General features: G+C 39.2%; 1 protein-coding gene across 1 annotated transcript in view; it reads right to left on the bottom strand.

Annotated features, from left to right (window-relative positions):
• LOC126184381 (gamma-tubulin complex component 3-like) overlaps positions 1 to 22,923 on the bottom strand; it is a 258,538-nt gene that overhangs the window by 80,503 nt on the left and 155,112 nt on the right. The window contains exons 9-12 of the mRNA XM_049926766.1: positions 16,855 to 16,991; positions 16,619 to 16,770; positions 11,837 to 12,029; positions 4,123 to 4,327 (exon numbers count right to left, since the gene is read on the bottom strand). Of these exons, the coding sequence (XP_049782723.1) occupies positions 4,123 to 4,327; positions 11,837 to 12,029; positions 16,619 to 16,770; positions 16,855 to 16,991 (687 nt within the window). The remainder of the gene's footprint in view (positions 1 to 4,122; positions 4,328 to 11,836; positions 12,030 to 16,618; positions 16,771 to 16,854; positions 16,992 to 22,923) is intronic.

Raw genomic sequence — 22,923 nt, 5'->3', positions numbered from 1 at the left:
ACCAAGCACGTACCTGCAAAAGGGATGAGAGCCTCCGGCAACGAGTCCTGGTGCTTAAAACTGCTGAATCAGCTGATGATTCTGACTCATCATATCTATTTCTACAAGTAAGTATGACCCAAGTTCATGGGCTTCCATGTTGCCAGTGTATCATGAAAGACACAAGTATGTTAATCACTGCCCCCCCCCCCTCCTCCTCCCCAACATTGAGTATGACTTTTCTGTAATGTTAACAGGGTGCCTTTGGAACGTTCTCTCTCCTCAGCATCACATCGTCAGTTAAATACATTAAGAAAGTCCAGCCCTGTCCTCAAGTGTGATGGCGGTCGTAATGAGCTGATGCCCACATCGTGCAGCTGACTGCTGGACCTGCAACAAGCATGGCCACCTGGCTGTCTTATGTCAACAAGCAGCTTGCGGGCAGCATGCTTGGCCAAAGTATGACAATGTAGGAGTCCATGATGTGAAGGCTGTGGATCATATGCCTCTTGTGCCCCTGCAAAAGTTCACTTTGACCTCAACACTGCTCGGCCAGTCCGTGGAATTCCAGCTGGACACCAGTACTGCCATTTCTTTAATCAATGAGAACACATGTAGCCACCTGGGTTCACCTCTGCTGCAGTGGACCCAGTGCTGGGTCCTGTCTTCTCTGAGACCTGTCAACGGTGGCCAAGTACAAAAATGGTGATAGCGTACTAACCTTCTTAGTTGTGTGTTCCACTTCTGCTATTGACACTTCAGGCTTAGATGCCTTTACCAGTTTTCAGCACAATGTAGAGGAGCAATTTAATTTCATGTCAGCCACGTTGCCTTTTTCTAATCCTTACACACTGTGCTTGAGGTACATAGAGGTGTTAAACCATTACTTGTGTGTGCATGTAACTTTACGTCTCATATTTCTCTGAAGTCTTCTATGGTGCCTAAAGATTTTGCTGAGGTTGCTCACTTCTAGTGGCAGTTAATGATGCTGCTCAGGCAGATCTTGCATGGTTCCAAGATCAAGCCAATATTTCCTCCAGTCAATGAGCAACACCTATGGTGGTCATTAAAAAATTGAAGGGATTCTTATGCACTCATGGTTATTTGAAGCCTACTATTAATTCCCAGTCTAACATTGATCTTTACCCTGTACCTCACCTGGAGGAGTTGTCTAAACTGTCAGAGGGGCCAATATTATTTGAAGGTAGATTTAAAGACTGTATCTTCAAATGCCTCTTGATGAGGCTTTGAGAAGTTGCTGGTTTTACATATGCCATTCACCATATTCAGGTAAAATTGCTTATTGTGTGGGATTGCCCCACACCCACCATTTTCCAAAATTACTTAGAGCAATGGATTGATGATATTCCACACAGTGTTAATTATTTGGACAATGTTGTTACAGCACTGATACACATGGGACATTACAAGAATCTTTAATCCCATTTTCAAAAGCTCCAAGAGAATGAGCTATGCTGTCAGCTGGAAACGCAAAATTTTGTTGTCCACAGTTGCAAATACCTGGTACACATTCTTAGTCACAAGGATATGACACCCAAATGAGATCATGTTGATGTAATTATCAACATGCTAGCCCCCCAGTAATTTCAACAGTTTCAATCATTTCTGCAAAAATTGCATACTATGCCAATTTCATTGCTCAAGTAGCACAAATTATGCACCCACTAAATCAGCTGTGCAAGGAGGACATTAAGTTTGTGTCATCAGCTGCCAGTCAACAGGCTTCTCAGCATCTTAAGGAAGGTCTCAAAACAGCTCCATGTGTTGTGCCACATACAACATGTTTGCTGTTAATATTTGTGAAAGATGCATCTCACTAGGGCTTTGCAGTGTTTTTGTCACACAATTTGTTAGATGGTCCAGACTTCAACTGCCTTCACCTCCATTAAATGTTGTACAGTGTATCTACCTCCAAACTGAGGACTCTTAGCTATTATTTATGGAGTAAGAAGTTCAATGTATATTTTTGTGACAGCAAATTTCACTTCTTAACGGATCACAAACCCTGGATTTCCTTGTTCAGGCAACAGTACAAACTTTGGAAAAGACGGCACAGTATCTGTGGCACTGGATGTTTTATTAGCTGGTTATCACTATTAAATATGGTTTCATCCCACCACCCAAAATGCTAATGCAGACAGCCTATCCCATGGAAGGTTTTGTTAATGGTCCAGAAGAGGGGCATGCATATGTTTCTCATCAGCCCAACCCAAATTTTTCCAATTATTTTTCATTGTGCTGCTGGCTCAACACCAGACAGGATGTCTTAACGTTCACCACAGAGGACTGATTGATGGGTTGTCATTCTACGCTGCCCCCTGCTTCCAGGTCATCACCCCCCCCCCCCCCCCACATCCTCCTGCTCCTTGATGCATCTCATTGGGGATGACACACATGAAAGCATTGGCCAAGTGGCACATTCACTTGCCCAGCATTGATGCTAACATTAAATGCATGTCCCATTCCTCCTGTGCCTGCCCCCTCAATCAAGTATTCCCAGCACAACATTTTTCACTGTCACACTGCCCTGACCACCCTTGGGTGATGGTCAGCGTCAATTAAGCAGGGCCATTCGAGGGCACTGTGTTGTTGCTGGCGGTCACTTACATGTGGGGCAGCTGTGTCTTGGCTTGCATGTTAGGCTAGCATCCAAGGTGGGCCGTAGGAATCATTGTAGGTCACAGGAGCCATCAGTTGTTCAATGTTGAGGCTGGGTATGTTCATCTGATCCATCACTGCAACCAGTTCTGGCCACAGACACAGTCTTAATTGGTGCCCCTGTGCCTTGCCTCCACCTCTGACCCACAGACCAGATACCAGGGCTGCCTCCAGCCAGGTCTCTCGTCCTCTCTCTACATCTCCTCCACCAGGTTATGACCCTCTGCCTTTGGTGATATGTGGCTGGGTAAGTGAGGGGATCACAATTTGGAAATTTATAAAGACAGAACCACTCTCTCCATCCCATCTATCCCTCACTCTGATTATCACATTGTAGGTGCACTGACATGTCTGTCACCCCTACAGTCTACAACTGGACTACCTGCCATACTCAGGCGTGAGCTGACAGTCTTAAATTCACTGACGAAGAGATATTGCTCCACCCTCCATGTAGCATTGTTTGCCGCCATTAAGCCGTGTTAATTTTATGTTGTATGTTGTGTTGGGCTAAATTTTAGTCTGAACAGAAGAAAAATTGGCAACAATAGACAAGAGTGATATTAGTGCCCCTTCCAGATAATTTATGAACTTGTTTGAAAAAATAGCAGAACTGATGCTTCATGTTGAAAATGTATGAACTACAAGAGTTTGTTGGGAAAATTATGTTATAAAATATGCAATAACTTTTGTTTGCAGTGAGACAGTATCAAGATGTGTATGGTATACAGTTCGGTTTTTGGAAAATTTAACTATTTCCGGGGACTGTAGGTAGTTTGGGAGCTAACAGCATAGCTTAAATTGCTGTGAGTTAAATGAGTAGTAAGAACATTTAAACTAAGGGTTTGAAATTCAAGTCCAATACAATTTATGAAAATGTTTACGTTTTTTGAAGTACATGCTTAAAAATTAATTTTCCACTGCTTTAATTTACACACAATTCACACAATTTTTAAGTGTGTTGAAAAGTGTAAAAGTGTATTCTACTGTTGTCTGTGATGTAACATGCTGTAATTCATTACCCATCACTTTAGTGGTGTTGAAGACTTCATAAAATAAACTTCATTTCATTTCCTGTTGAATCTAATGGACAGCAAGTAGGACACAAACCTTAGTCCCACTGCCTACATGATCCACAACAAAGTTAAGATAAGAGATGACAAAGACTACTGCAGTTAGCCCTCTACATCTGACACTGTAAGTAGCTGATCAACAGTGAGGTGAGAAGGGGGTGACATTCACTAGTATTAAACATTACATTTCATGGCATTAGTCATCAATTAACATATTTAAAAAGACAAGTACTAATCTTACAAGATGCAGTAAGTGAGACAGTAGCTTGTGACAAACTGATAAATTGCAGAGCCACACTATTAAAACATTTATTTAAATAATATTCTCGTTTTATTAATAGCTATTCCACTATAAGAGCAATAGCTTTAAATATACCTAATAAGAAAGACTTACTGTTCCTATGGGACCTACAACATTGTAGTCCAATGTGAACACGTCCCATCCGGTATCTCCTCCTGATATTTCTAGTAATCTCACTTCCAGTCTACTAAGAATATCTTCATCTTCATACTGGGCACTTGTAGAACGGACTGCAGATTCAAGAATTGCAGATAAATTGTGAGGAGACAATTGAGAGGCTGGCTTTGCCAACTCTCGCCTAAAACACAATGTGCAAGAAATCACCTAACTTTCTTATAGCCTGCGAGTTTTGACAAGCATAAATAAATGACACATATGGAGATTATTTTTTATTCATCACAGAACAAAGACAAGGGCAGTTTTGAAATATTTGTGACTTTCAAATGAGAGGGAATAGTCCTTAAACGACCAACTTATTTTTTCTATACTAACTTTCATCCACAAAGCATTGTTCTCTATTAATAGTTCTTTGACATAGTTTCGTAAAACAGTCATTGGTTTCACAGGATTTGTTGATTAACATTTTCCACTATTTTTGTTTTTGGAGGCAGGAGAGCTCTATCCAATGGGCCTAAGCAAACTTAACAAAGGATAAGTAATAAAAATAATATTAATGAGAACAACATTTCTACAAGCTGCTGATTTCCCAAGGATGAAGAGAGATGCAAAGACAGCATTTATTTCACAATGTATATTTTACTCTGCAAGAGATATCATCCTGTACTGAAACTTCCTGTGAGACAAAAACTATGGATCAGACTAAGACTCAAATTTGGACCCTTGATTGTCACCATAATTGCTCTCATTAAGCTCTTACTTCTGTTAGGTTATAAGAAAAAACATTAATACACAGTTCTCTCCCTCAGACTTCATGCCATTAGCTCTCCAATTAACATTTGTTTTTATTGAGAGATGGGCAATTAAACTCTGTGCTCTCTCAAGTTGCTTAAAACAGGAACTCCAATTCTCATTTGCAGCCTTTGCTATACTGTAAGTCACGGGTGGGTAATCAGCGACCTGCAGGTTGTATACGGCCCGTAATTGATTTTTCAATTCAAGCCCACAGAACAACATTGTGGACGAGAAAGGGAGGTGCTTGAATGAAAATTGAAATGTGCTGATTTTAACAATGGCAGCAGGGACTGTATTTTGGTAAACAAACCAGTTATCAGTTGTCATTTCATGCATAATATTGTGTACTCATAGTTTGTTTATTTCATGCAAGTGTTTCCATGCATTTTTACCGAATTTATTCACAAAAGGTCAGGCACTAAGAACAGAAAAGTAAATGCTGAATGTTTCCAGTTCCAGGGGAAATGGACAGAGGATTATTTCTCTACCATCTAAACCTGTTTTCTTCTTGTGTGGTGAATTACCATCTGTTGTGAAGGAATGTGATTTGAAAATGCACTTTCCCCACAAAAAACAATGCTCCTCAAGAGCTTACAGGGCAGTTGCAGGAGACAAAATTAAAATATTAATTTCCAGTTTGGACAAGCAACAGCAAATATATGTCAAACTGAGGACACAGTGCAACAAATCAGTTAAAGCTAGTTTTATAGTGAGCAGAAAAATTATCAAGTTGTTTAAGTCTTTTGCTGAAAGTCGATTAATGATCAGTGCCTCTTCGACTGTGCTACACCTCAAGGGGTGGGGGAGTAAAACAATTAAGTTTATCGAGATGAACAGTTGTTTGCTGAATTGGTATGAAGGCATATTACATTAAAAAAATGTTTGTGTGATTTTGCTGCCACATTCAAAGCATTTGCAGCCACTTCGGATGGAAGCACTAATTTGTCTGACAAAGCTGTTAGCAGGTTTTGTTCATGGTGTAGCTGTGAAGTTCAGCATAGTGGAAGAACTATTAGCATTACAAGTATTAGAAGAAATCATCATTGGTGAAAGTAGTTTGAGGAAAATAAGTTCAATCTGCAGATGAGTTACCTCATTGGAATTTGTTCTTTTGGAGTACCTAAGTTGGTTGGTGCCATTCATATTGGTGCATTAATCCATAACCATTTACATCACAGGTACTGTAGTTCTGACAATGTGCTAGGGGTTGTGTTGTTGCGTCAAGTGATGAGGTGGCCCATGAGCTTAAGTATGTGAATTAGGCCCTTGGGTCACACAAAGTTTGCCCATGTCTGATGCAAGTACACAAACAGCAAAAAATAATATGGTAACTATTTTGTAAAAATCTTCACAGGTTTCCATGCTTAGTTTTCAGGATCTTTTGGCTGAGTACATTCCAGCCACTGTCCAGCAATATATAATCACTCCTAAGTGGTTGATGGCAGCATTATAATAAATTCACCACATCAATTATGTCTGATCCACTGCTTTCATGAGGAACCCATTGTGCTGGCTTGTACCTTGTGATGACATGTTTGTCACACTGAAACATCAGGAGGCTGAAATGTGTACAGCAAACATGAAGTACAAACAATAACAACGCATCAGTAACATTGGGGATGGAAGTGCAGGGATGCCATCAGTCATACATTCAAAATAGTTTAGTCGGCACAACATTACTGCCAATGGCAGTCGCCCATCTGATCAAATGGTGCTTATTACCACGAGCACCCTCTCATGAGGTGACACCTAGCAGAATCCTTCATACAGTCTGGACCAGGGCCATTCTGAGCTTGTAACTCTGTCATAGTTCTGACACAATAGACACACTCTTTGGTCAGTCTATTGGTTTGGTTCTCACTATGGTCTTTGTTTACAGGTGTTTCCTTTGAGTGTTTCACAATTACCCAAGAGTGTGTGCCTTCAAACGTGCAGCAATTACAACAAATACTAATGGAAACTGTTTGGAGTTATCAACAGCTAATGGCAGCGAAGTTATAGGGAGTTCAAGTGTTAGCAAATGCAACAGGAATGTCTTTCATTCCATCAGTGTCTACAGTGTTCCAACCTTTTAATGAACCAAGTGAAAAGTGGGATGTTTACCAACGATTATGGCAGTTACATTTTATGGCTTGCTAAAATTCTGAATTACTAAGACAAAAGACCATGTTCTTGTTGATATATCCTCAAACTGCATCAGATCATGCAGAAAATAGAGCCACTAATGAATGTTGTGGAACATCAGTTGCCTATAATATTTTCTTTTATTACAAGAACATATTTCAACAACAGAGAGGGTTATTACAGCCACGTTAAAATTCTGGTAGTGGAAGAAGACCCCAATACATCTTATACAGTCTAGGCTACCAAACTACACAGATTGAGTAGGAACTGCAATTTTAAATGTGTGTACAGGCAGAACTACACTAACTATGAAATATGCCACAGGTGTGGCAAAAGGGGGCACATTTAGGAGGTATGTTTTAGCAGCTCAGCCACAAACATGCTTCATGCTGTGGAAATGAACCAACAGAGAGAAATCTACGGAAGTGCAGACTTCTCGGAATACAGGCCAGCAAATTTAAATACATACATTCATAGATAAGCACTCAGTTAGGCTACTCCATGACACTGGTGCTTCCGTGTTCTTGTTAAACAAACACTCCTAACTTAAGTGTATCCAAATTTTGAGGCAGAAATGAGACAAAGCTTTGGGACTATGGACTCGTCATGTGCCTTTGCTAGGAAATTTGCTTCCGGTTGCTTATCCCAAAATGCTAAACATTTATTGGGTTTAATCTTTCTATGCCTTAGGGTTTGCAGTTCATGAAACAGTACACACCACACAGTGTGAAGGACCTTGTGCCACCCTAAAGACTCCAGACTCCGTAATAGATATGCTCAAATTTTCTCTCCTGGGTTAGAGAACCTGACTGATTTCAAAGCTTGTGTCTCTTAAGCAATGACTTCTCTGTGCTTCTTGAAAGTTCACCTGACTGTAAAGGATGCTCTCAAAATAGAACTGGAGAGACTCATTCATGAAGATGTGTGAATACTTATTTCCTATAGTCAAAGGGCCACTCCACTGATAACAGTACCCAAGCCCAACAGCACTTCGACTTAGTGGGGACTTTAAAGCGATAAACACATCAGCTAAAATGGAAGTATAACCCCTACCAACCATGGATGAACTCTGTAAAATTAAGCCATGGCACCTTACTACATAAAATTACCCTCACAGACATATTTTCAAATTCCCTTGGATGCAGCATCACAAGCATGCTTAGTGCTCAATATGCCAAATGGCCTCTGCCATTGCAATCCGTTAGTCTTGGAAGGACAGCCCCTGCCGCGTTCCAGCATTTTATGCATCAACGCATTACAAATTGTGTCTTATACCTCTATGATATCTTTGTTGTAGGCATAACTCCTGAGGACCACCTTCACAACCTTAGACTCTTGTTGCAGAGGCAGGCATCAAAAGTACTCATATGCAATATGTGCAAGTGTTCTTTCACATGACCATTCTTGACATACTTTTTATTCTAATTCTCAGCCAACTGACTCAACTCAAAGGAATGTTATGTTTTTGTGGTAGACAATGTACAACTACCCACAGGTGTAATGTGGTATTCCCAAGAATAAGCAGCTTTCACTCATTTAATACTTGGCAGAAATCAAACCCGCATTTGGATCGGACTTCTGTAACACTTTTGCAGAAAGGTGTGCAGTATACTGCTGCATCCATTTTCAATAAGCTACCATTCAAATTCAAAAATCTTAGCAGTAATCCATGTGCTTTCAAATCGAAACTGAAGAGTTTCCTCATGGGTCACTCCTCCTATTCTGTCGAGGAGTTCCTTGAAAAATTAAGCTGATTCTTCTTGTATTATTGATTGCATTTATTTGAACTTAGGTACTGACTTTTTTTTTCGGTTCATAAACATTTTATTTTTATCTGTTATTACTTTTATGTTGTAATTTTATGTACTGGCATGTTCCATGACCTTTGAGATTTGCTCTTAAATTTGGTCCTACGGAACTTGATGTTTAAACAAAAAAATAAATAAATTCCACAACACTTGTTAATCACAACACAGTGCAATTCAAATGTTCATTAGTTTAGGTTACTGACATCACTCTCTTGTCTTTAATTTTTGAAATTCTTGAGTTTTGTGGATATTGGTTCACACATTTTTGCACACAGAATGTGCATAGTTGTGGTTTTACTCAACACCAGCGGTGCACCCAATGAAAGTCTTAATCATGAGCTTGCTAATTATGAGCTTGCTAATTATGAGCTGTCAATTTGTTGACAGACATAAGAATAACTGTTATTTCATAAATTACATTATACTTTGAAAATTGGCTAAGCTGGACGTTACTGCTTTGGATAAACTACCACAATTTATATGATTTTGGTTTATAGAAAATGAAGCTGGTCAGAAATTTAGAAAAATACCTGGTCATCATTATTCATGTGATATGAATCCTGTTATTTACATGTGTAAGGACCATATTGAATATCACAGTAAATTACATGAAATTATTAATTAGTGCTGTATGTCATACTGCAGAGAAAAATTTAAGAACAAAAATGGGATGTTCATGTAAGATCAATGTCTCTATCTCCCATTCATATGCATTGTTCTAAACTCAAGTTTATACTGCTCCCAACTCATCAATTTTCAATTTTTGGAGGACATGACAATCATCTTATCAGAGTGTGTTCACTTCCTATCACAATCACAAATTCAAAACCTTTAACATTATAACTGTTTCATCAACAAGCTTCAGCACACAACTACACCAAGTGTCCTGCGAGGAATGATCAACATTCATTGGGATGGAAAATGCGTGCCTCAGGAACTATGAGCATTTCATCTTTGACACTATGAAACAAATCTCTTATACTGCAAGCTCTTTGTTTTCCATATTCTAAGAGGTCGTAGTATGGACCAAAAGGAGAAAAATATGTTCAGTAAACATGGTCTCTGAAGTGCACAAGCTATGAGCTCTTGTTCATCTTCACTACTGTGAAACACACCTTTTCTACTGAACAAGAGCCTGTAACTCTTGAGGTATGTGTTTTAGAGCCCATGTTTACTGGACTTATGTTCTGAATGATCCTTCTTTTCATACCCCTGAATATTGACCACTACTCCTGGAACTCCTTGTATTTGTCTATAGGCTGAAACCAAACATATGGATGACTTCCAAATAAAGTAAGATAAGTAATATTCTTATTCTACATTATAGCACCAGCATTTGTATGTCTCATATGCCATATTGCTAACATTACTACACTTCTCTAGTGATGCAGTGAACTATAGCGGGCAGTTCCTCACCCACCACTGGAGTTTCTGACTTATTTATAACCCATGAACGTTCACATTTTCTGTCAAAAGATACAGATGAATTTAAACTAAAAAAGAAATGAAAAGAAACTTACTTTAATATTGTTATGCAAGTGACAGCATGCACTACCTGAAGCTTTGTTTGTTATAAACTGGTACAGTCCAGTGGTTTGGATAATCCTTGGGATAGGGACGATTTTCATACCCAACAGAAGGATTGTCTTAGTGTCACCATCCTACAGTAGAGTGTCATATGAATATTACACTCTTCCTCCTGTTTAGGCAAATGGTGCAAATGTATTGGTTCTTTTTGAATTTGATGTGGTCTACAAAGGGCTGGCTATACACAGAAAATGGTATAAATTATTAAGATGTACTTTAAGATCCTAACCTCGAACAACCTTGAAAATTTTCTTCATACTTTATCTGTTTCCAAGATACAGATGTTCAAAGTTACACTACTTGTACACACAAAATACGGTGTGAGGTGAAAAGGTAGTTTATAAAGTGATGTAGCATGGGGAAATATGCTGTAAAGTATTTCCATTATCATCTTGGGACCTCATGTTGTAGCACATTCAAAATTTTTGCAAGTAAAATATGGTCTGAGGTGGAAAATTAGTTTTCCATTATTTCACTTTCACATAAGTAAACTACCTAAATTTTACTGACCAATACATTTTTTTTCACATGCACTGCTCTGGCAAGGTAAAGAATGGAACCAGTGGAAAATGCTGCTTATGCTGAGAGCAAAGGAGACAGACAGACAGACAGACAGACAGACAGAGAGAGAGAGAGAGAGAGAGAGAGAGAGAGAGAGAGAGAGAGAGAGAGAGAGAGAGAGAGAGAGAGGGGGGGGGGGGGGAGGAGATTGAGACAGTGAGGAAGGGGGTGGGGTGGTGGGGGAGAATAAAGAGAAAGAGAAAGTGGAAGTGGAAGTGGAAGTTTGTGAGAGCCAGTGATAATCAGAGACAGAGTAAATGACAATGAGGAAAAGAGAGACAGGGACAGTGAGAAGAGAGAGCAACCATAGGAAGGAAGCATTGAGATATTAGCTGTAAGAGAAAGCAAGAGGGAGACAATGATAGTGAGATGAGACTGTAGTAGTAGGATAGGATAAAGGGGACTGGCTGTGACACAGGAGACAATGACAGTGAGAGACAAAAAGATAGTGACAATGATTGAGTGACTAAGGGCAACTGAGAGTGGATGAGTATAAGCAACTTACAGTGATGGACTAGTGGCTGTGAGTGAGTTACAGTTAGAGGAACTTGTGGGAGTGACAGGTGAAGTGCATGTTAAAAAAGCATGAGTAAATTCCCATTCCAAAATTTTTGAAGGTGTTGAAGGTAGAATGAAGCAGCTGATACCCCCTTTCCTGTCAGAGCCTTTTAAATAAACAAGAACATATTCACATATTTTGTGCTCCAATAGGAGCATGTTTCTACTGGTTAACATGAAAGGCAGAAAAGGAACTACTAAGTAACCAAGTGACTTAATTATTAACAGCTGCAAGGTAAAATACTCCTTCGTCTTACTGAAGTAGCTCCATAAGGTGCCCAATGAAGTCTCCTTGGCCTAGGAGGAGATACCTCCTCAGAGCTTGCAGATGGTCCATGAATTTGTACTCATTGTTGAGAACATCGAGAACACGTTTAGATGTTTCACGATACGCTTGCTCTAGCATAACCTGCAGCTCTCCATCCTGGTCCTCGACAAAAAGCGCTTCCACTGTTAACAGAAACAGTAAATCAAAACATCAAGTCTCCAAGGAGATATCGACTGCACTTGGAATAATTAACACAGCAACAACAACAAAACAAATTTTATATTTATGAGATACTGTAAAAGAATTTGTGGCTTGGTCTATGGTCCATGGACTTTTTTCTGACAATTATCTCTTCTTTCACCTCAGGTAGTGATTTATCAGCATGAAAAATTCCCAGTTAAACTGTTGTTTGGAGTTCACATTAAACTGTATGTCCCCCTGCAACTGACTGGCAAGTCAGTTATAAACTTTCAGAAGGTCATGAACATCTTTTAGTGCCTTCAATTTTATTTATTTAACGAATTTTCTTGAAAAGATTTTGAAAGCTAAGTTGGATAATCATGAATTCATTCCATATGAATTACTTTGACAAGAAGTTGTCAGTTGTTCTGAGAACTATTCCAGAACCATCTCTCTTACGAATTTAAATAAATCAACATTTTAAGTGACTGACTTCTCAGAAATTTCAAAAGTTGCAGAAATCTATGCAAAGGAATCCAGTTGCCAGAGCATCTATAAACAAAATAGAATGTGTCAATATTGAAGAATCTTTGTAATACAGCCACAAGGACATTGTTACTGAAACACATTTTTTAAAAATTGTTATCATCATCAAATAAAATCCAAGCCTGTGAATTCATGACTAATTGTTTAACTGTGTTCCTGTGCAATTTTCAGTAATTATGGTCAATAAACAAAGGAAATATACTTCTTTGCAGAACCTGAGAACTATTATTATGCTGAAGATAGTCTTACCATTTTATTTTACAACATATCAAAGATGAGACGTTTTCCTGTGGTATATTAACAAATAAGTTGGCCTTCCCAATTACTGAAGCTAGATGTTATCAGCACTGCAAATGAAGACTATTCATGTGTCATCATTCAAATATTTACAAACCTTCTTCATAAAATTGTTCCCTGAAATGAGAGTTGGAACATTTCTAGAGGGCAAACGTGTTGTGACGGAATGTCGATACATAGCTCTGAAGATTGGGACTGAAAATTCAGCAAATGCTAGTATCAGTACAGGAAATACTGAACTCCTCATATAATTTAAGTGGAGAATGTGATGCTGCTAGGAGACGAATTGTGGAACACAGGAAGGAGCACTTTGCCAAAGCTGATACAAAGATATTAGCCCACACATTTTTTCAACTTTAACAAAACTGACGTGTCGTATAATTTGCTTCTTTCAAAAATATTTTCTGTTGTGGGGGAAAAATATCAAGGGGGCAAATGAACTAAGAAAGAAAGGCAGCACTGCTGTGTATTAATTGCAATAAAATTCAATTGTTGTCTCCTTCAGTTAGGTATTAGAAGAGAAATAGTAAGAATTTGGAATGACAAATTAAAAGACCAGACTGTTATCCACAAATCTGAGGAACAGGAAGCAATTTATTTACGTAAATTGCCTGGCCTTTGTGGGTGACTTTGCCGTAATATTTAAAAATCAAGCACATGCAAAAATACACGACTTTCTCTTGGAACACACAGCCATCAATGGTAAAATATAGAAACTGAAAAATCTGGGAGTGATAAAGAAAATAGTATAGAAAAATCTGCTACAGAGGGACAGATAAACAAAATGAAGAGCCTATGGAATAATGAAAGACATTTACAACAAAAACTGCAAATTCAGAAATGCAAAAACTATTCTCGGAACTACAATATATCTTTGATCATGCAATCTAGCTGGTCTCAACCATCACTCATTCTACACTCATATTCGCACACAATTCTCCTCAACCTCCAGCCTCCTCTGTTTCACTTCATCCTCCCAGTGCACCTTTACACATCACTATGTGCCATATGTAACTCCCCCTGCCTGTGTCAATGCGAACACATTGTGTCACAACCCCACATTTTGTGCTTGCTGCATTTTACCACCCAGATGTCAGCCACTCTTCCTTTCAACTGTCCATCCCCCTCCCCACATCCTTCCTCCCCTCTCCCACAAGATTGAAGGGGCTAGCTTTAAAGACAATTGACTGAATGCTTTGGTATTATTTATGTGTGTATATAGCGACTTGTTACCTATACATTACATTACAATGTACAAGTGAAACCAAGAAGTTCCTAAGCAAGTGAGTGCCTAGATGAACTAGAAATAGTGACAAGAAGAATGAGGAAAATTTAAGGTCAGATAAGGAGCACAGATGCTTGGAAATTACAAATCTGTGAGAAATATATCAAAAGAGAGAAAAAAGACAGAAACAATATGGAAATGGACACTTATACAGAGCAAACAAAATACTAACTCAACAAATCTTCAAGCACCTTAGGGACAACAAATAAGATGGATCTGGGAGGTAAAAATTATTTAGAATCAGAAAAACATAAAAGAATCTGCAGAAATAAATATTTTCATTATTAAAGTATTAAAGTTAAATGGATTCCAATGTACAGGTGCTAAAACATGACGTGTGACTTGGCCTGATAGAGAAGGAAAATGAGTCATAGTCAAAAATAAAGGTTGTTTAGGAAAAGAAAAGTGGCAAATATTACTTTTATAAACGTATGTCCACCACTTTGAATGATTATCTCATTTCCCACAGACAATATGGTGTCCATTCCTACTATCTGTACATGACAACTGCAGTCTTAGGATTTGTGCATTTTTTCAGTAAATACCACTAATGGTTTAGGCCTTATGCCTGTTGCAACTGGCTGGCTGCTGCTGTATGAGGAGCCATCTATAATCATAGGAGATGTTATCAGCTTGTTACCAATCCCTCCAGCAATTAATGTCTGTAGATGAATCTTCTTGATGCCAGTACTTTTTTTATTCAAACAGCTCCTCATGTGACCTCATAATGACTTAATGGACCCTGTACCAGACCTCACCACCTCAGAAAAAGTCTGAGGTGGTACCAAGAAGTGAACCTGGGTCCTTCTGCACTGAAGGCAGCACTGGTAACCATTCAGCTACAGAGATGTTCGCACATTTTTTTAATTCATTTATGTCACCTGGCTAATTATTTTGAATCATAATATATTTTAGACAAAATACTAGTTCCATATTTTTTCCACCAACACACCAAAATAAAAACAAACATGCATAACAGATCTTAAATGATACAGTTACTTGAATAGCAAAACACAGTTTCAGTACAATACTGTTGTTTGACAAAAGTACTCGCCATGTGACATCATCATAATGGCAAACAGGATTCCAGGTACACAAAAGGCAAGTATTGCGCATGCTACAAAAATGAAAGTAAAATGAATTTACTTAAGAATAAAAATGACTGCAGATTGGAAAAATATTAATTCAAAGTTCTGCCTGAGTAAATATGGTAAATATGTGACAATGCCATTCTTATCACACTGCAATAAACTATGTGACTGACAAAAACATCATTATATAATTCTGAAAAGACGAGTTGCAGTACTGTGTATTATTAAACTCTAAAGGATATTGTCTAGAAGCCCAGCAACGTTTTCAGTCTGTGTTATACCATGTCAACTGCTTAATACTTGAACTATGCAGCAAGTGGTTTGTTTACCTCTACTCTTTTCCGTATCCGAGAACATAATTGTCACTTAGCATACATGGCTGCAACACCAAACTATCCACGTTGACTTACAGCTTATTTCTTAATTGCAGACATGATAAACATGAAAGTCTTTAACAGTAATCAAACATTAAAAAGAATAATAAAGTTGACTTCGCTTGATGTTAAATCTCATGTCTATATTACTGAACAGCTAGAACAGTAGAACAGGCAATGGACTCGGAGTCAGGCTGCCTATGTAACAGCTTCCAGTTTTGTGTGTATGTGTGTGTGTGTGTGTGTGTGTGTGTGTGTGTGTGTGTGTGTGTGTGTGTGTTTTGAGGTTAATTCCAGGAACTCCTGTGGGGATTTTAGATACTGTTGTCAACAACCAATTAACAAGAAATGTTTGTGTATATAATTTATAAACATTTTGTGGCACTTGGGTGAACTATGATGAATTAAAGCTCCTGCCACTGTCATTGCCATCTAGCAGTGATAAGCATACAGCCATATGACTGCAGTATGAGATCGGTACAAGCTAGCGCTACTGGTGGCTGGTGCTACCTACTGCCTACTTCTTAAATGATGTGCAATGAACCATTTATCAGTTGTTAAGCTGTGAAAATTAGGTTTTCTTAAAATATGCTAGACATCGAATATGTAACACATTAACTCACTTGTAAATTAGACATCTGAAGTAGTTTTACACATGGGAGAGTGATTCTATAAATAATCTGGCTGTGAAGGATCACTAATACTCTAAAATTGGTCCCCACTTGCATCTTGAATGCAATTTCCTTTCCAGTGTTTTGCATTTTCCCAGTATCCTTCCAAGAAACCTACAGCTTCCATTCCTTTCCTGTAATACTGATTTTACCTCCAAACACTTTTACTTGCACAAACCGTGTTAACTCTAAATTGTGAGATTTGTGCACTCGAGAAAAATTTTCATTCCTCCATGAGGTATCTTGTATTACAAATTATTGATAACAAGAACATTTAAGTAACTCAGTTGTCTTTCTTGTTAAACCACTAGACAAGAAAAATTATACCTCTTGTGCTTTCCAAAGTGCGTCGGAGGGCTGCACGACCTTTTATAGGGCCATGATCTTGGCATACTTCACGAAGAAAGTTGATGCTCTTGCCTGTGGCAAGAATTTTACAAGCTTGTTCCCGAGATATGAAACTAGGAACAAGAGATTCCCTGTAAGGAAAAGAAAGTTAATATTGATTTATTGAATTTCAATGACAACAACACAAAATTCTTATACCATAAATCAAAACTTACTGGACATAATACTTGTCATGCCACAAGCGGTTGCCTTTAACACCTGGATTTGCAGCTATGAAGAATTCCTTGTGAGGATCCTCCAATTCTCCATCCAAAATCCACTTACTTAGCATTATGAACAAAGGACGACATACCTGCAAAAATAGGTAGCTCTTCTCACTACTCACAGTTGTTGCATAAATATATTAAATGTGCAACAAATGTAACAGGCCCTTATCAATGATTATTGTTATTGTTAGCTATTTGCTGTTTTATTAGTATCTGGAAGAGAAAATAATAGGATTTAAATGTGTTACTAATAATGCAAACTAATAACAACAAAAATGTTTAGAAGATCTTGTCACATCAAACTAAATGGACATGTAGACATAGAAGTAAGTCTCCGTTGCAACTGTGTACCAGTAAGAGACTTTCTTATAAGACATAATAGTAATAAAATCATTGACAAATTTTACTTTTATAAATAATCATGGCAAATTAAACTGCTATGTTTTATTACACGAAGAAACTGCTATGCATCACTACAGGAATTACCCTATACATTACTAACATTCACACCCATTTATAATCAGAAATGAAAATATAGTAAGAATGATATTTCCATTTTTTAAGACAGGTTACAGGTGCTGAGGTCACATGTTATGGAAACACTAGTTGGATACCCTGAACAGTGAAATATTGATGTGCAGTGCTAATTTTTGAGAAAAGAAAATTCTGAAAATTATCTTATTTTCTTGAGAAGTACAGGATTATTTGTCAGGAGTGGTGATTACATATTCATTTGGTTAGCCATATAGTTTTTCTACAGTCTCATAGGAGAGAATATCATTGAAACTATATAAGCCCACCTGTTTGTACAAATGTCTGCTGACATAAATTTTATTTTATTTGCATCTGGAGTGTTCAGTTCTCCAGTTCTCAGGGCTGGGGGCTGTCTTCCTGCTGAAGTTCATTCTTCATTTCCTTATTGGTTTGTTTTTCTGTATTATGTTTGCAGATTTCTTCTGTCCACTGGCCCTTCACAAGACCTTCTGTGTGTACATCACTGACGTTAAGTTGAAATTAGAACAAGGGTGATGGTCCTGTCATGTGTGACTGACATCAAGAAAAATGGAGCCTTATTATTCAACAGGAGATACAATTGGTCTAGGCAACCTAGTGGCATGATCTCCCCAGATGATGCGACGTTTAAACTTTGGATTTATTGTGGTTACATGGAAATTTCAAGGCACTGGTGTATGCCACACAAATCATCAACAAATGCATCAATTACAGGAACTGATGTCTTTTGCATATGCCCAAATACAAGAGCAACAAAGTGTGATCACATTGGTTTACAACTGACTGAGAAGGAAGACAGAGGGATGGATTTGTATCAATAGGTGCTAACCAAACAGTACATCTCCTGCATTGTGAACAGACAATGTTTTGCATTAAGAAGCTATTTTTCCAGAGATATACTTGCAAGACTTTTTCTTAGTTTTGTCCTCTTCTACCTCCTATAAATATATAGGAGAGTGAGAGTGCACACGTGTGAGTGTGCGTGCTCTCTCTCTCTCTCTCTCCCCTTTTTTTTTAAAAGAAACCCTCAACTACAGCAGCTACCATAGGTCACCATTATCTAAACAAGAACATGCCTATTTTTGGTAAGCAACACCCCAAGTGCAATTACTGCTGCTGTTCATCCTAAGGAGACAACTGAATTTGACTAGTAGGCGTAGCTAAAATCACAAACTTGGTATTTAATGAACAGGCAAAATGAATGAAAATCAGTAGGTTGTTACAATGATTTCAAGTACCAAGAACATAGGTTGAAATTTTAAGCACACAAGAGTGAACTCTATAGAGTCAAAAAGCTCAGGGAATACACAAAAGTAACATGAAAAATACACATATTTGAGTGGTCCAGTCCCAATCTCAGTATTAGTTAGTCAGGTCCATTAATACTGTAATGCTACAAGCTACAGCTTTTACATGTATGAACTAATACATCTCCTATACTGTGAAACAGACAGAGCTTTATGAGCAACACACAGATGGTGAGTTACAGCAAAATGACTGTTTAAGGTAGACAAGTTATACTGAGTGCCACAAGGTGGGTTGGAATTGCTGAGATACAGCTGTATGCTACTGCTTCCAGGAAAACCTCAAGTCCTTAAGAACATCACATGGCCGAGCACTTACAGGCAGAAGGTGGTGATGTCCTGAGTGTACCTAAAAAACTGAACTATACAGTCACCAAAAGAAATTAAAATCATCACACTAAAATGACAAGGCCAATAAAGTCTTTATACACATATTAATGTTATAAACAGTATGTACACATACTGCTTATAGTAGAAATACTTACAGTACACACACATGCTTTCCAGAAACAAATGACATGTCATATAAAAGAGGATGAAGACAGTTACGGGATGAGCTGTTGTTAAATACAAGGGGAATTTTCATAGACAAAAAATGTTGAACTACAGTGGTTTAATATAATAATGAAAATAATGACAATATAATGTAATTGGATAGATAAATCTAGAGAGCTACTCACCAAGCAGTAGCAGGAGAACACACACATAAAAGAAGATTATACTTACGCAAGCTTCCAGAGCCCATAGCTTCTTCTTCTGGCAGAAGGGTTCAAGGTGAAGGGAGAGGGCTGAAGGAAAAGAACTGCAAAGGTTTAGGAAAAAGGGTGCATTTTGGGAAAGTCACCCAGTACTATGTGTCAGGAGTGACCTATCAGATGGGATGAGAAGGAAAGACTGATTGGTGGGGACTGAACCAGATGAGGCATGAAAACCTGGGAGCTTAAAGGTGGAAGGAACGATAATATGGAAGACAGAGATTACTGCAAAAACATCATGCACAAGTTAGTAAGAGTGAAAAGCTAAGTGCATTGTAAATAATAGAGGTGGGTGTGGTATTGATAGCAACTATGCCACGGAATAGTTTCTCAAGTTGGCACTACGAGAGACACAGACGACAGCGCCCTCTAGCTGTTGCTGTCGAGGTCTACGAGCTCCGTGACTGCTTCAGCCCATTTCATCAGGTCCAGCCAGCCAGGACACTTCGCTTCAGCATTGCACCTACGTACAAAGTTATGTAATCGTTTATCACCTTATTTTTGCACCAGTAAACCATTTTCTTGCAGTACCGACTTGTATTACCTTTTTCCCCATTCCTACCCACGCGCTGCCTCCCAGGCGGGATACCGAATTTTGGCGACGAGGATGCTGCATTTCATCTCTTATCATTTCCTTTTTTTGCTAAGTACTGCTTTAGCATTTTTGTGATTTCCCAGTGTGACTGTGCAGGTGTATGAGAGTTCCCACCATTCCCTATAAGACTTTCAGTTGTGTCAACCATGGCTTCGCCACAGGAACAGACTTTGCTGTCCGATCTCGTCCGTTTTCAGGCTCAGCAAATGACGCAGCTGCTTGCTGCCATAAATGGACTGGTCACACTACAAACTGCAGCTACTTTAGCGCCTCCGACACCACCACCTATACCGACGCTGCCGTCGATGGCGCCGCCATTTCATGCCTTCAATCCTGACGTTGAACGCTGGCCAGAATACATTACCCAGCTCGAGGCACACTTTGCAGCTTACAATGTACCACGTGCAGAGCAGCTTGCTTTTTTCATTGCCAATGTGGGTGTGGTGTTGTACCATGTGTTCATGAAACTGTTTCCCACCACCTGCCCAGAAACTAAAACATACGGCGAAATGATTGATGATTTGAACTCGCACTTCAGTGACAGTGTAAACGTGGCAGCTGCACAATACAAATTCGTTTGCCTCTGGCGTGGCCCTACTCTGTCATATAAATCTTGGTTAGCAGACCTTCAGGGACCAACTTCTGATTGTGAATTTAATTGCTCATGTGCACGCTCATATGCGGATATAATGATTAGAGATGCTATTACACAGAATGTGGCGGATCATCACATCCGCAAACAAATCCTCTGATTTAAAAACCAGTCTTTGCAGGAAGTAGTGGACTTGCTAGACAGACAAGACACATTAGACATGGCTACTTCTGCATTCGACGTGACCCTTGGTGTGTGTACTGTTAGCGTGGCACAAGAAGTGCCCTTCAAGCCAGCCACGCCGTGCCATGCGCTCTCGCGTAAATATGGTTCAAACCAGGCACCCTCTAAGAAACTGAAATCCTGTCTGAACTGCTTTCATGCCCACCCCCGGGGCTGTTGCCCATCCCGTCAAGCACAGTGTTACTTTTGTAATAAGGAAGGACATGTGCAAGCTGTGTGCAGTAAGAGGAACTAATTCCAAACTTGTCTCCCATTCGCATGACTTGCGTGGGCATCACCACAATGGCAACCACCATAATCAGGTTTCACATCAGCCTATGGACGTTAACACCATTTATTCGAAGTCTTCTTCTTCACATGCTTCAACAGCTCGTCGTGTGAACCAAGTTTTGCCAGCCACTTCCTCTTTCATTCAGCATGATGCGAGGAAACTTTGTTACTTTGCATATTTGTGGACGTTCTGTTTGCATGCAGCTGGACACTGGTGCGTCAGTTTCTTTACTGAACAAATCTATGTATGACTTGCTTGGTTTGCCCCTGCTTCGTCATTCGCATTTCACGCTGACTGCATTTACTGGACAGGAAATATCAGTGCTCCGTGTGTGTAGTTTGCAAGCCACGTATGGTGCAACAACCCATACTGTGTCTTTCCATGTGCTCCACTCTAGTGATGCTACGAACATTTTTGGCATGGATGCATTTGAACTTTTTGGCCTCTCAGTTCAGGACAATGTACTTTGCATCAATGCTAGTGACCATGCAGACAGTGTTGCCGCACTATGCGATGATTTTGCTGAACTCTTTTCTGATGGACTTGGTTGTGCCAAGGACTTTGCAGTGCATGTTGTAGGTAAACACAATACCCTGTCCATTTTCTGGCATGCACGCCTGGTACCGCACGCACTGTGCGACGTTGTAGCTGCTGAACTTATGCAATTGCAAGACAGTGGTGTCATTGAACTTGTTTCTGCTTCACCATGGGCTTTGTCTATCCTGTGTGTGTGAAGAAACCCAACGGTCATCTCCATATTTGTGCTGACTAAGTCTACAGTAAATCCCCAGACAGTGGTAGCTACGTTTCCCTTACCACGTCTTGAAGACAATTTTGATAAGCTTGGTGCGGGAAAATTCTTTTCCACAGTTGACTTGCGGGATGCATACTTTCAGATTTCGCTCGACGAACAGTCACAGCGTTATTTTGTGATAAACATCCACCTTGGCTTGTTCAAGTTTCACTGCCTTCCGTTCGGTTATGCTTCAGCTCCTGCTATTTTTCAGTCTTATTTGCAGCAGTTGTGTGCCACTGTCCCTAGTTGTGCCAATTATCTGGACAATATAGTTGTATCAGGTTGCACCCCTGATGAACATTTGCAGAATTTGCGTGCCTTGTTTACTGTACTTTTGCAGGCAGGACTAAAGTGTAACAGGGACAAGTGCAAATTTTTTCAAACTGAGATTCAGTATTTAGGACATGTGCTTAACGGACAGGGTATCCACCCCTCACCGTCACATCTCAGTGCAATTAGACACTTGCCAGCACCCAAAAACTTTAAAGAACTTCAGTCTGTGTTGGGCAAAATCACTTGCTATATTCGGTTTATACCAAATGCAGTGCAAATTGCAGCTGCTTTGCATCGCCTTCAGCATAAGAGTGTTCCTTTTGTTTGGTCTTCGGCATGTGACGCTGCTTTCTGCAAGCTCAAATCTGCTTTGTTGAGTGATCGCTGTTTGATTCCTTTCAATCCCTTCAAACCAGTTGTTTTGGCTGTCGATGCATCGTCTCTCAGCATCGGAGTGGTTCTCTCACACCGTATTAATTCATCAATCACCCGATCACTTTTGCATCTAAATTGCTCAATTCTGCCGAGCAAAACTATTCTCAAATCGAGAAGGAAGCTTTAGCTATTGCATATGGAGTGACTAAGTTTCATGATTTTTTTTTTTTTTTTTTTTTTACAGTCAAAAGTTCTATTTGGTAAGAGACCATAAGCCTTTGACGCTGTCTTTCCACCCATC

Source organism: Schistocerca cancellata, chromosome 4 (assembly GCF_023864275.1).
Source record: "Schistocerca cancellata isolate TAMUIC-IGC-003103 chromosome 4, iqSchCanc2.1, whole genome shotgun sequence".
Lineage (NCBI taxonomy): Eukaryota > Metazoa > Arthropoda > Insecta > Orthoptera > Acrididae > Schistocerca > Schistocerca cancellata.
Note: the sequence above shows the minus strand (reverse complement) of the source record. Positions and strands in the feature narration are given on the sequence as shown.